The sequence below is a fragment of the Apis cerana genome, linkage group LG11 (assembly GCF_029169275.1).
Source record: "Apis cerana isolate GH-2021 linkage group LG11, AcerK_1.0, whole genome shotgun sequence".
Classification (NCBI taxonomy): domain Eukaryota; kingdom Metazoa; phylum Arthropoda; class Insecta; order Hymenoptera; family Apidae; genus Apis; species Apis cerana.
Genome location: NC_083862.1, coordinates 14290422 through 14304001, shown reverse-complemented (window position 1 = coordinate 14304001; position 13580 = coordinate 14290422). Strand labels below are relative to the sequence as shown.

The window sequence follows — 13580 nt, the reverse complement described above, 5'->3', positions numbered from 1 at the left end:
TCCCACGAGTAGCGCCTTCTCTTTGGTTCAAGGATTTGTAAGGATTCTGGATTAAAAAAAAAAGAAAAGAAAAAGAAAAAAAAAGTAAAATAAAATAACGTCAGTAATTATTGCATGTAAATTATTACATAATATTAAGTTTGTATGCGTGCACGCACGCGCGTGTAAATATACATATATTTTATTTATTCATTTATTTATTTAAATTAGAGTATTATGACTCGCGTATGTAATTTACTTATATTACAGCTTACGATTATAATTTAGGTACAATTTTGATGAAAAAGGCAATGGTAACTCTTGTATTTTCTCTTTCATATAAGTAGAAAAGGCATTGCTATTCACATAACGAGCGATTATTACTTCTTGATCACGGGAAACGTCGGACGGATCCACGTCCATTGCGTTCGTGGTATCCGGAGATTCAACAGGTTTTGAATCCGATTGACTGGTGTTCGATCTAGGGCTACTGTCCTCGTTGCTCAAATTTACATCCTCTACGATACCGCTATCCGTTTTCTCTCGTTTCGCCATTTTTTTACGCTGAACAGGAAGAGTCTCATCCTGTTCCGTTTCGCTATCACTTTCGCTTATATTTAACAACGTTTCGGTATGCTTGAGTAAATTCAAATAAGTCTCGCTCACGTTGGTAAAATTTTGCAGTTCAGATTTATTTTGAGATTTTTCTTCCGTCGAATTCGAAGTAGTTTGCTCGTCGTTACCCTCTTCTGTCCGTGAAACAGATTTGTTACTGTTCGCAGAATTTTCAGAATTCTGATTGTACCAATCAACGTTACCGTTGTTGTTCACTACTTGCCAATTTTGATTCTCGTTCATATTGCACAATACGACAGCCCGTACTTGAGAAGTTGTATACAAATCTCTAGGATCAGCATCTACGCTAAGCAATACGCACACCCTTCTTGTAAATTCGTCATCTTCGTCGGACGCTGATTCATCCGACACAGATCCATCGGATTCTCCCAACACAGGAATTACAAATCTTGTTAATGTTTGCTGGGGAGAATTAAATCTTCGTTGTTCCAATAGTATTACTTTTTCCGTTTCCAGATCCTCGTGCTCTTTCCATACATTTAATCGCAAACAACGTCTAATTTTACCTCTGCATAGTTCTTGTAAAGATAACGGCACACATTCAGCTACAATAAATATATTAATAAGTTGGTGAAATTAAATATAATTTACAAATATCATTCTTTTTTTCTTTTCTTATTTTATCTTAAAAAGATTATAAAATACGTACGTAAATGAAATAAAGTTTGCTCGGTTGTAGTAGGTACAACCAACGTTGCAAATGATACAGGAAGCATTTTAAAGTGTAACCAAGTATCCTCGTCTATTCTAAGTACACGTAGCAAATGATCTTTGAATGGCATCACGAGAATACCTCCAATACATACAAATTGTTTAATAAATCCTTCATAATTTTCAGGACATGCTGCACCACAATATACTCTGTCATATTGTCTACCAGGTGCAACATTCAGACAATTCCCTGCCAAATGTACAGTTACATGACTCTTTCTTGTTCTCACGGGAGTCATATATAAATAAATTCTTTATTTATCACCTTGTATAAAAACTGGTTCACAAAAGTCAAATTCATCCAGTGCTAATGACTTCTGTTTAAATTCTTCGAGTCGCTCGTACGCATATTCTAAACAATCTTCATGCAACTCAATGCCATGATTTGTTCCATGTTGGTCTAAGAAAGGCATAAAGATATCACGAATATTCTATACTGATCTAGTAAAGCAGCAGTGTTCTTACTCAATATGAGTCCTGCCATTGTACTGAGATAACCAGTTCCAGACCCAAGATTTAAAAAGCTCAATCCTGGTTCCAATGAAAGACTTTCCATCACCTCACTATATATGCATGGTGCGGATAAATGAATGTTGCCATGTTTCCAGGCAAGATCATTATAAGCTCTATCTCTGTGAGATGGTAAAACATAATCTGCTCTATCAACAGCTCTAAAAACTTGTTCTACTTTTCTTGTTCTTATATATCCAGATTTCATTAAATTATTAACTAATTCATCATTGTTTTGTCCACTGCTTACAGCTGCCCCCATTATTAAAAATTTAATAAAGATCTCTGCAACAAGATTTTAATACATTAATTAAATATTTTTTTTGATTCTAATGTTTATATTTAAAATAAAAATATAAAATTAAATATATATATTAAAAAAATAATATTTAATATATCTAATATATATCTATTTACTATTTTACTTATATAATAATTATTATTTTATTATTATAGTTATCGTAATATAATATATTTGAAAACAGATATAATAATATAATAATCACATATAATAATTATAATATAATTTTGTATAGTTTATTATTATTAAGTAACTTACCAAGTTAAAATGTATTAATTATTAAATTTTGTAAAAACACAAAAAAATAATATATTAAAATATATTTCATCCAATAAGAATAAAATTCGGATTAATAACATTAACATATTTCATTTTGTTGTTAATACAATAGCAAATAGCTAATTTTATACGTCAAAATATAACATGATATGATCATATACGTCAAAGTGCGTCTCACATACAAAATCGAATAAAGTATATATATTTAAATTTTTTTGCACCAAACTCGTAAAATAAGTTAATCTTGAATTAAATATTTGTTTAATTTAAATATTTGTATGTATAAGCATTAAAAGTTTTAAAGAAATTTGTATGGAATTTTTTGCAGCATTCTCATTAAAACGTTCCCTTACCAGATGAAAACACTATGCTCAATGACAGTGAATAATGGAGTCGATGTTAAGTCGGAAAAAAACTTTCAGCTTCGAGTTAGTTTATTATAATGCACACAATATCACGCATCGTAACATGACATTTTGCAACAAGAGACGGGATTTACTGCTATGATGTCTTCTGTTTTGATAAGTATACAAGGGTCCATCAAGTCCATCAGCTGATAGCACAAAACACGAGAATTGTCTCTACGCCATTGTCCGTCACCGATCTTTTTACGGCAAGTTAAACGACACATAACAAATTTCACGAAGAAAAACCTGATTTATTATGATCATCATCTTGTTTTTTATTTATTTTTCAGAATTTTTTTTTCTCAATCACAAAGTATCTTTCTATTTCTTTTTTACCTTTTCCTTTGAAACGCGTATGCGTATTAATCGGCCTTTTCGAAGCATACGACAGTGCCGTCCCCACGAATGGAGCCCCTTACGTGACAACCATCCCTCCTTTTGCTATCCTTCCTACAAGACAAAGAGGGTTTAGAAAGAGAGAGCGACATTTCTGATGTTATTTCTCTCTTCTTCTAACTTGCTTTTAAAACAGAAAACAATTCGCGGGAAGTATTTGTATTGTGTGCGCGGGTGTAGTATAACATTGGTTAGCGTCTCTGTACCATGGTAACGAAACTGAAATGGAAAAAGACTGTCCAAGCTTCGGAGCTTAGCTTCGACAGCACTGGCCAACAAAATCGAGCGCAAGCGTTTATATATGTATATTTGACATATGTTTCTCAAATCTAAATATATATATATATATTATGTTTCTCAAAAATATATACATATGTATATATATATATATATATATATATATATGTATATATATATATATATTTATATATATATATATTTATATATTTATTTATTTATAATTAAATAATTTCAAAACTTAATTTAAATAATTAATTAATTAATAAGTAATTAATGTTTCTGCATCAATTATATATGTCAAATAAATTAATAAAGAATTTATTGTAGCAAGTAATTCTATAATATATATACATAGAAATCGCATAGAAATTATTTATTATTGCATTATGAAAATATTACTACGAAATATAAAATAAATGTTTCTATATATATAATAATTCTATTAAATTTGTTATATATTATTATTTTTTTTTATTTTAATATTGAAAAATATATACGATAAATTCTAATCGTATATGATCAAGAAAATAAATTATTTTTATATGATTTGATTAATATGAGAAATTTAATTTTTTTAAATTATTTTTTAAAATTGAAAAAGAATATCAATTTTTATTATGATTTTTATATCAAAATAAATAAAAAATAATCATTATCATTCGATACTTTTTATATTAAATATGTACATGTGAATCATATTTTTTTTGTAAAAATTATATCTATGAAGTAATTTTATTAGTATATTTCAAAAATAATAATAATAATATATATTATATATTGTATATATAATATATACAAACTATAAACAAAAATTTTCATTATATGTTATTAAATGCATATTTCTAAAGTAGTTAAGCATTTTTCTTATTTTATTTTATACGTAGCAATGTGAATGAGTCTTTTTACAGCAGAAGCAACATGGGTCGATGCGCATGCGCATTTAGAATGATACCGTCTCTTCGCATATGATGGCGACTGACAACTTTAAAACGTGAGTTTATTATCATATAATTTCTTATGTTTACAAAGTGTTGTTCGCGTGTAAATTATAACAGTGCTATCATTAAATATTCAGATGTTTGTTAGTCAGGTAATTTTTTTTCACGATTATTGTTTAATAGATTATATCCTTAAAATTACCGCTCATAATTCGTTAGACCAACATTCACTTATCCTAGTAAGTATACCTATAAAGCTTTCCGTAACTTCTTGCATTAGTGTACTTGAAAAAAGTTGTAAAGTATTTATGAATGAATGTAACATATACTAACTTTTCAGTATATATTAATATAACTTTCATAATAATCTTTATTTATATTCTTTTTCAATTTATTTCATGTAGAAACATACTTAAAATATTGTGACTTTGGTGCTTTGATAATGATTATATCTACATATTCATAACGATCAATTAATACTGGTAAAGTAAATATAATGAATTAAATATTTTTTTTTTAGCTTTGAAAACTTTTTAATAACCTTGATACATTAAATATTTTATATTTTATTGATATATATTTTATTATTATTTTTTTATAAAAATAACTCACATTTATAATTTGTAATTAAAAATTTGTTTTTATTTAGGATCATCTAGTTTATAGTATCTTTTATAAATTTAAAAAATATTTGTAAATTATAATTATGTCGTATTGTTATCGTTATTATTAATTTATATTAAAAGTTTATAAATTATTTAAAATTTTAATAAAATTTATAGTAAAAATTGTTTATTACTGATTTTTATCCCTTTCGAATATAAATTTATGACATTTAAATACTATAATTATAATTTGATAATAATTATGAATTTATATTTTATATGAAGCGATAATTCGAGCGAATATCGAGCATTAAAAATATAAACTCATATTTTAGAGGTTAATGTAGAAGTATATCGAAATAGAAACTTAAGCATTTGTTTAATATGCAAATTAGATTTATCAATTAGAATTTTCTACTAATCAATACAAATAATATTTATGTATATAGCACAATAGAAAATATTGATCGTTAAACTTAATAATTTTATCAACAGTTCGTCAAAATTGCTGTTTCAAAGACAGAATCCTTTTCCCGATTACACGTATTGCTCGTTTAACCAATCCAAATACGATAACAATACGACGTCACTTGAATATTGGCCGCCATTGGTTAAAAGCAAGAACTATAAAAATAAAATAATAAAATTTAACATATCTATACTTGAAACAAACTTAAATCAAATATGTTTCATATTGCACATTTTTGTTAAATTATTAATATATTAATAAATTTAAATTTTCAAAATTCAATATAATATCTGTTAAATAAAAATAAATATATAACTTGGTTTTTTTAAAAAAAATATTAATTTAGTTCGCATTGATCAGCAACATGTATATTACTCATACTTTTTTTTCAACAATATTTACGCGGGAAATTCATTAAAGAGTAAAACAATAAAAATATATTATCAATACACTAGATTAGATTAAAGCATTTTTTATATGTCGTGTATATCGATCGACTGAGCATGATCCTTGAATGATTTCAAAATTACTCGCTGTCGGGAAAAATCTGTACATCCTATGCGGTTAATAGTGCACTGAGAACATTACGATTGGTCAAAGTTGTGAACTTGTTCTTTAGTTTAATAGCAATTAACCAATAGCGAGCGGCCTGTTGCGCCGTCGCTACTACAGTTAGAGCCTATGAGGACGTAGCTGTAGCGTACGGAGAACGAAGGCTCGAACGCTTAAAAGATATGTGAAAATAATTGCTTAAAATTCCGTGGAATTCAATTTGGTTTGTTCTTCATTTATATTGTATTAATTATTTACACTATCTTAAGAATTCTGGTAGAAGTGATCAGTTTTACATAGTTTAATCTATTCTCCGTTCCAGTGTGAAAAGTGTGCGTGCGCGTTGTATTCTTGAAGTGATTTGTGATGCGCGACTGATGATTTGTAAAAGTATTAGAATAAAAATATCTGTGCTGTAACTCTTGAAAGTAATAGTTTCTTGAGATTTTTGATATTTCATAGAATATATAGAATAAATTCTTATTCAGGCGATAGGTTTAAAAGCGTGAAAAATAATAACGTAACTTCACTCAATGATATTAATTCGGCGCGTGTTTCAAATCGTGTTGGCAATTCTCTTAACGCCCAGTTATGGCTATCTGTGAAATCACGACAAAAGTAACCGAACTTTACGTATTAGTTTCATTTACTTTATTTTGTTAAATTTTTTTCATCGTGTATATAAAAGTCGCAATTATTCATGAATTATGTAACTAGTAACAATTCTATTATTCACTTGGTAATAGAAGATATTATATATTGTTAGGTTTGTAAAATTATAAAGTATTTTTTTTTTTTTTTTTTGTCTATTTGTTTTACATAAAAATCTTTGATATAATATTTTTTTATTTTTTTTTCCTCCTTTTCATTTTATAATAAATTTTAAAAATTAATTTTCTAAATATAAATAAAATTTAAGTCAGTAAATTGTTTTTATCTTTTAGTATTCTAGTTACATTATTTGTATTGTTTTGTGATATAATTTTAAAAAAATAAACATTTTATGAAAATATGATAATGGTTTATGTTTTTAAATTTTTTTGTAATAATTTATTGTTAAATAAGAAAAATAAGTTTCTTTATGTATTTAAAAAATATGATGCATTACGTTTTCTTGACAGAATGGAAGAAGAAATAGTAGTAGATGATGTAGATGAGAACAGTAGCACGGAAACTCCACAATCAGATGACCCAACAACACCCGTTATGCCTTTATTATATATTCAACAAAGTAAATTGCGTTCAGTACCACCAACAACCACAAATCAGACTTTGGTTTCACCTAATGCTACTCAATTGGCTGCTATTATCAATCCAGTTAATAATCAGGTAAATTAAAATTTTTATCTTATGTAAGATAGCTTGAATATTTAAGGAAATTATTTTTTTCTATATATGATATAATACTGAAAAATTTTTAAAGAAATTTGAAAAAGATCATTAATATTCATAATTTGATTCTTATATAAGTAAATTAATATATTATGCTATATAGTACAATAAACTACACAATTGTAATATATAGGTCAGAGTAACCTATAATTATATAAAATGACTCAATAATTTAAATATATATTAACTACATTTTCATTGTTATATATACATTAATATGGAAAATATACATGTGAAATTCTATTAAATTCCATGTGTAGGTAATAATAATGAATGATATATATCTTTATAGTAAATATAGATCTGTTCTTCATAAATCTGTTGTAGTGAATAATAAGTAGGAAAATATAGATTATATTAAATATTATTTTTATATTTAATTATTCCATATTTCTATGATAATGTTAAAAATTTTTTAAAAAATACATTTTAAAAATATAAAGAATTTGAATTACACGATATTGAATTATCAAATGATTTTTACGATTAAATTAATTGTGTTAAAATATCAATTTCATTCAACTAATTTATTTGGAGTTTTATGAATTAATTCAATGTCAATGTCATCAATGAATTGTTTATTTCATTTTCTAGATTGTCACTGGACAGAATAAAGTATTTATACAAGGACCAAGTCAGGTTACTACTTCTCAAAGTAAACAACATATTGTAATTCATCGGCCAATTAATACTGTCAGTACCACAACAACTTCACAAGGTCAGAAACATATATTACTTAGAAAGTCCAACACATCTACTGCTCAGATTGTGCCCTTAAGTACTTCTCAGGGAAACCAAGCCAATGCACAAGCAGGCAAGCATACGTTTGCATATCTCGGGACTCTCATTAAACCAAATAAATCACGTGAATCTGTTGTTATTCCAGCAGGTGATTAATTCTTAAATTTTGTTTATTATATAATAATGATTATAAAAAATATTTTTTATTAATATAATTTTAATTTATTAATACTTTATTAGGAGCTTTGACTACAACTCAAATAACTAAACCAAAATTAGTAATAGCACCGGTTATATCACAGTTAGCTCAAACTTCAACAAGCACTACTACAGGATCTCAAAGTCAACCTCCAAAACATATGGCGAATTTATTATTACCAGTCAGTATTCCCCAACAAAATGTACCTCCTAAATCCAGTATGTTTAATTTAAAAATTAATAATGGCCAAATTAATACTGATAGTAAAGGAACTATTACTGGTAAGTATTTGAAAGCATATTTAATTAATAAATTTAAAGAAATTATTAATCTTATTTTATATCACAGTGCTACGAGAGTCAAAAACTACAAATTCAGCTACTCATCCACCACCTTTACATCCTATTACAAAAATGAGTTTATTAAATGCAAATAAAGGAAATAATAATTCGACAGATAGTATAAAAATCACAGAAAATCCAGATTCTGCTGTTATTACTCCCATTCCAAAAAAGGATGATACTGGTATACCTGAAAAACGGAAAAAGACGATAAGCAATATATTAAGAGGATCGAGTGAAAAACGAATGAAGAAACAAAATCTTTCAAAATCTCCTCAAGAGAGTATAGTTGATGTAAGCTATGCACTAAGTAGTCCAGAATCAGAACAAGATAAGGATAAGAAAGTGCAAAATGATGATGATATTACTTTGATTAAAGTAGTTCCTAGTGAAGATAAAACTATGAAACTTGCTAATACTAACATGGATGATGATATAAAAATTGAGATTATTAAAACGCGCACAAGTTGTGGTATTGAGCCAATAACAGACAATAAAAGCGATTCTAAGATTAATATAAATAATCACGAAGATTTGAAAGATCATTTAAATACAACACATGCGAATGATTCGAATTTTGATGCAACAAAAGTTTTAGATTGGAAAGATGGTGTTGGAACTCTTCCTGGAAGTACGTTAAAGGTATGGCAATGTAATGTTAAAAAGTTAATTTGTGACTAATGTTATAGTTTAAAATAGCGAATGTATTCCATAGTTTTGTATGAATGAATTTGGTATCATGGAAGTAGTAGATGAAGACGAAAATAGCAAGCAAAGTAAAGATTGCATTGGGGACAAAGAAAATGTTTGTTCGACTCAGAATTCTTCCAAATCTAGCCCTGTAACTGTTAATAATATAAATACAGAGAAAAAATGTAAGTATTAAATGATTTCCTTCAGAGAGGAATAAAAATTTTTTTTAAATAACAATTTATTTTTTTTAGCTGATGATAGGAAATCTAGGACTGTTTCGGCGGATACAATGTATCATTGTGAAGGCTGTGGATGTTATGGATTAGCTGCAGAATTTGAAAGTCCAATATCATGTGGTCCAACATGTACAGAAATAATAGAAGCCAAAAAACAACCTACTTTACGAAAAGAAAAAGATTTAAAGTATGTAATTTAATGTAAAATTTTCGTAAAATTTAACTAAATATATATTTAAATTTATTATTGTTATTATTATTATTATTATTTTTTTTTTGATTTAGTAGAGATTTACGTGCGAAACGTAAACGTAAAAGATTACTTCAAGAACAACAACAGTCGAAAGAAATAGAAGAAAAATCTGAAGATAAAGTTCAAGACAAGGTAAAGTCTGAAACAGATGAGGATACAAAAGATACCATCACAGGAATAGATGATGAAAGTCAAGGAGATACCACTGAATCAAAGGTATTTATGATCAAACTTTATTTATATAATCATTAAAATATACTGGTTTATAAATATGTTTCTGTATGTAGTATCCTTGGCAGACAGGAAAACTCGGATTTTCATGGTCTAAATATCTTGAACATTGTAAAGCAAAAGCTGCACCTGTTAAATTATTCAAAGATCCTTTTCCATATACTAAAAATCATTTTAAAGTTGGAATGAAATTAGAAGGAATAGATCCTGAACATCCATCACGATATTGTGTTCTTACAGTTGTTGAAGTAGTAGGTAAGTTCGTTTTAATTTCTTTTTTTTATATTTGCAATATAAAAACAAATTTAACATATTTAAACTATATATTTGACATTTTTAGGTTATCGAATACGTTTACATTTCGATGGATATTTAGAAAATTATGATTTTTGGGTAAATGCAGATAGTATGGATATCTTTCCTATTGGTTGGTCAGAAAAAAATGGACATCGATTAGATCCTCCAAAAGGTTATGTAGCTAGTAATTTTAATTGGAACGCATATTTAAAAATTTGCAAAGCTACTGCAGCACCAAAAAATATATTTTCAAATAAAAGTGTAAATATTAATTTTGAACGATAATTTTTAATCAAATAATATATTTTAAATTTTTATAAATTTAATCAATATATTTTATTATTATAGTCCGTCTGTCCAACTGGTTTCCGTGTAGGAATGAAATTGGAAGCAGTGGATAGAAAGCATTCATCATTGGTTTGCGTAGCTAGTATAGCAGGCCTAATGGATTCTCGCATATTAGTTCATTTTGATTCTTGGGATGAAGTATATGATTATTGGGCAGATGCAAGTTCTCCATATATTCATCCAGTGGGATGGTGTCATCATAATGGTCATAGTTTAACGCCACCAAATAGTAGGTGAAAATATATATTTGTTTTTATATCTATTTTATAATTTTTTTTCAGAAAGAATGATACATACAAAAATATGAATTTATTGATTTAGATTATAAAGATCCCAAATCTTTTACGTGGGATGCATACCTTAGAGAAACTCGTTCTATGGTCGCACCGGCTCGAGCTTTTAAACAACGACCACCTTGCGGATTTAAACGTGGAATGAAATTAGAAGCAGTTGATAAACGTGTGCCTCAACTTATAAGAGTAGCAACAGTTGAAGACGTAAAAGATCATATGTATGTAAATAAATATTTATTTTTATCAAAATTAATTAATTATTTGATAGTTGATTATTATTTTGGAACGTAAAAAATTATATTTAAAGGTTAAAAATACGATTTGATGGATGGCCAGAAAATCATGCCTATTGGGTTGATGATGATTCACCTGACATACATCCCATGGGTTGGTGTATGAAAACGGGTCATCCTTTGGAACCACCATTAAGTAAGAATTTTTTAAATATTTGTCACATTTATATATTTGTATTTTATTATTTTTCTACATTTTTTATATTTTGTTATTTTTAATATTTTTAATTTTGAATATATATTGCATCTTTATATCTTTTTTAAAGTCTGTATTTTAACATAATATTAATTAATATATCTTATTCTTTATAGCTCCGGATAATTTAAATGATAGACCAGAGTGTGGAACGTATGGTTGCAAAGGAATAGGTCACGTGAAGGGACCTAAATATGCAACACATAATTCTGCATCAGGATGTCCATATTCACCTCAAAATCTTCACAAAGTTAGACAATTAGCTGATAGGCTTAATTTAAAACATGAAACTTGCGATTTTGAAGATGATTTACAGGATAGATCAAAAACAGAAAAAGCTGATAAAATAAAAATGGAAAAATCTGAGAAACTAGAAAAGCCATTATTTTCGGAAGAACGATTAATGAAAACTGAGAAAGATATTAAACAAGAAGATGGAGATTTTTCTGATAAAAATGACAAGTCTGAAAATTCAGAAAAGTAAATTATATTAATATTATCAATTATATTCCTATTAATTAAATTATTATATAAAATTAATATTATATTCTAAATTATTCGTTATAGGTCTAGTAAGTCAAAACATCATCATAGCGATGGACAAACAGATGATGATGAACTTCTAAGGAAAAGAAAAAAAAGGTTTGCTTCTGAATAATTTTTTTTTTACATTCATAAATAATTATTATCAATATTTATTATCAATTTATATATATATATATATTATATATAATTTATATATTTCTGTAGACGACAGATTTCTGAAGAACCTTTGTATTCTCTTTCAAATTCATATGGTGATTCATCGTTAAATACTATACCTTATGCCGCAAATATGCCTGATAAACAGTTGCGTACGGAATTATATCAATCTGTTTATAATCCTGGATACAATCCATTACCAGATGCTCCACATATATGGGCAAAACATAGCAATGCTTTAAACAGGGTAGTAGCAAAACAAAATACAAATCCGCGAAGGTGGTCGAATGAAGAAGTTATTAAATTTATACAGAGCGTCCCTAATTGTAAAGAAATTGGAAATATCTTTAGACAACATGTATGTATTAGAAAAAAAAATTTATATAATTTGAGTTGTGCTTAATTTTTTATTTTATTTTCACAGAACATAGATGGAGAAGCATTTTTAATGTTAACTCAAGAGGATTTAGTATCACTATTGGGATTGCGTCTCGGTCCTGCGATTAAATTGTACAATAGCATAGTTCTTTTACGTCGAAGGGCAACGTGAATGATATGCGATGAACGCATATATAATTGGATTTTAAAAAGTGCAAAGTGGCAGCTATCTTAATGATCGCATCAAATGTATTTATGGAAAAAAAAAGAGAGGCTTAACAATCATTGAGATAGGAATGTACCTCCTATCGTAATTAGAACATTAGTTTACAAATGGAGGAGGAAAGTGTAATAAATTTTAATTTAATGATGTAAAAGACAATTATTGAAGTGAAAGGCAATTATGTGCTTGAAGTTGAAATGGACAAATTTTATCCGTATGTGATCACGAGATATAATTATAATTCGGACATATGGCCATGATGAAGTACTTACGATTGTCCGTTTTAATTTTTTCCTATACAGTGCATTCAATCATGTACAAATGTAAATATTAATAATCTTAATAATTAAATATTGTAATACAAAAAATATAAGTAGTTTTTCGAAGAAATCTACACCTGACCTGCGATATTAATATTAAGAATAGCTTACCTTCGTCCTTCGAATTCTCTTTAGGGCGAATTTATTAGCAATAATAACATATTTTTTTATAACGTATTATAATACCAAATGTTTCTAATATTTTACAATTTAACAATATTTCATTTTTACAATAAATAAAAACAACGAAAGCCAATTCGAATAAAAAAAAAATAATTGTAAATATATGTCTAATAAACAAAAAATTTAAATCCAATATACGATGTATATTATATATAAAATAATGTATAATGCATGAAAAAATTAAAAATATTCCCTAATTCCTTTCAAATGATAAAGATGTTCAATGATTCATTAAAAA

At 27.0% G+C, this 13580-nt stretch overlaps 2 protein-coding genes across 16 annotated transcripts; one reads left to right on the top strand and one right to left on the bottom strand.

Annotated features, from left to right (window-relative positions):
* Positions 1 to 85: 85 nt before the first annotated feature.
* On the bottom strand, positions 86 to 3497 carry LOC107995897 (protein-L-isoaspartate O-methyltransferase domain-containing protein 1). Of its 6 annotated transcripts, none has more exons than XM_062082254.1 (6): positions 3341 to 3497; positions 3160 to 3273; positions 1792 to 2121; positions 1592 to 1726; positions 1265 to 1516; positions 86 to 1160 (listed from the first exon to the last, which is right to left on the bottom strand). In XM_062082254.1, the coding sequence occupies exons 3-6, from the start codon at positions 2096 to 2098 to the stop codon at positions 244 to 246; spliced, it is 1611 nt and encodes a 536-aa protein (XP_061938238.1). In that variant the 5' UTR covers positions 2099 to 2121; positions 3160 to 3273; positions 3341 to 3497; the 3' UTR covers positions 86 to 243. The 6 variants fall into 6 exon arrangements, with proteins under 6 accessions (XP_061938238.1, XP_061938239.1, XP_061938240.1 ...); XM_062082255.1 differs by having other exon boundaries at positions 3160 to 3269; XM_062082256.1 differs by having other exon boundaries at positions 2770 to 3269; positions 3341 to 3492.
* Positions 3498 to 4311: 814 nt separating this feature from the next.
* Positions 4312 to 13475, top strand: LOC107995980 (lethal(3)malignant brain tumor-like protein 3). 10 transcript variants are annotated; one of them, XM_017053808.3, is made up of 17 exons: positions 4312 to 4450; positions 7145 to 7352; positions 8010 to 8304; positions 8397 to 8636; positions 8704 to 9338; positions 9412 to 9571; positions 9641 to 9812; positions 9914 to 10094; positions 10166 to 10364; positions 10450 to 10667; positions 10755 to 10983; positions 11076 to 11265; positions 11355 to 11476; positions 11653 to 12016; positions 12104 to 12178; positions 12287 to 12596; positions 12663 to 13475. In XM_017053808.3, exons 1-17 carry the CDS (start codon positions 4425 to 4427, stop codon positions 12786 to 12788), a joined length of 3750 nt encoding a protein of 1249 aa, XP_016909297.1. In that variant the 5' UTR covers positions 4312 to 4424; the 3' UTR covers positions 12789 to 13475. The 10 variants fall into 10 exon arrangements, with proteins under 10 accessions (XP_016909297.1, XP_016909298.1, XP_016909296.1 ...); XM_017053809.3 differs by having other exon boundaries at positions 9911 to 10094; positions 10178 to 10364; XM_017053807.3 differs by having other exon boundaries at positions 9911 to 10094.
* Positions 13476 to 13580: the final 105 nt, after the last annotated feature.

Excerpts from the sequence above, each read along its gene's own strand:
- LOC107995897 (XM_062082253.1), bottom strand. The coding sequence starts at position 2,098 with ATGGGGGCAGCTGTAAGCAGTGGACAAAACAATGATGAATTAGTTAAT. Across the intron at positions 1,727-1,791 it reads AATGGCAGGACTCATATTGA|ACCAACATGGAACAAATCAT; the intron begins GTAAGAACACTG and ends TGCCTTTCTTAG. Across the intron at positions 1,161-1,264 it reads GCAAACTTTATTTCATTTAC|CTGAATGTGTGCCGTTATCT; the intron begins GTACGTATTTTA and ends TATTTATTGTAG.
- LOC107995980 (XM_017053807.3), top strand. The coding sequence starts at position 4,425 with ATGATGGCGACTGACAACTTTAAAAC. Across the intron at positions 9,339-9,411 it reads TTCCTGGAAGTACGTTAAAG|TTTTGTATGAATGAATTTGG; the intron begins GTATGGCAATGT and ends TGTATTCCATAG. Across the intron at positions 10,095-10,165 it reads GAGATACCACTGAATCAAAG|TATCCTTGGCAGACAGGAAA; the intron begins GTATTTATGATC and ends TTCTGTATGTAG.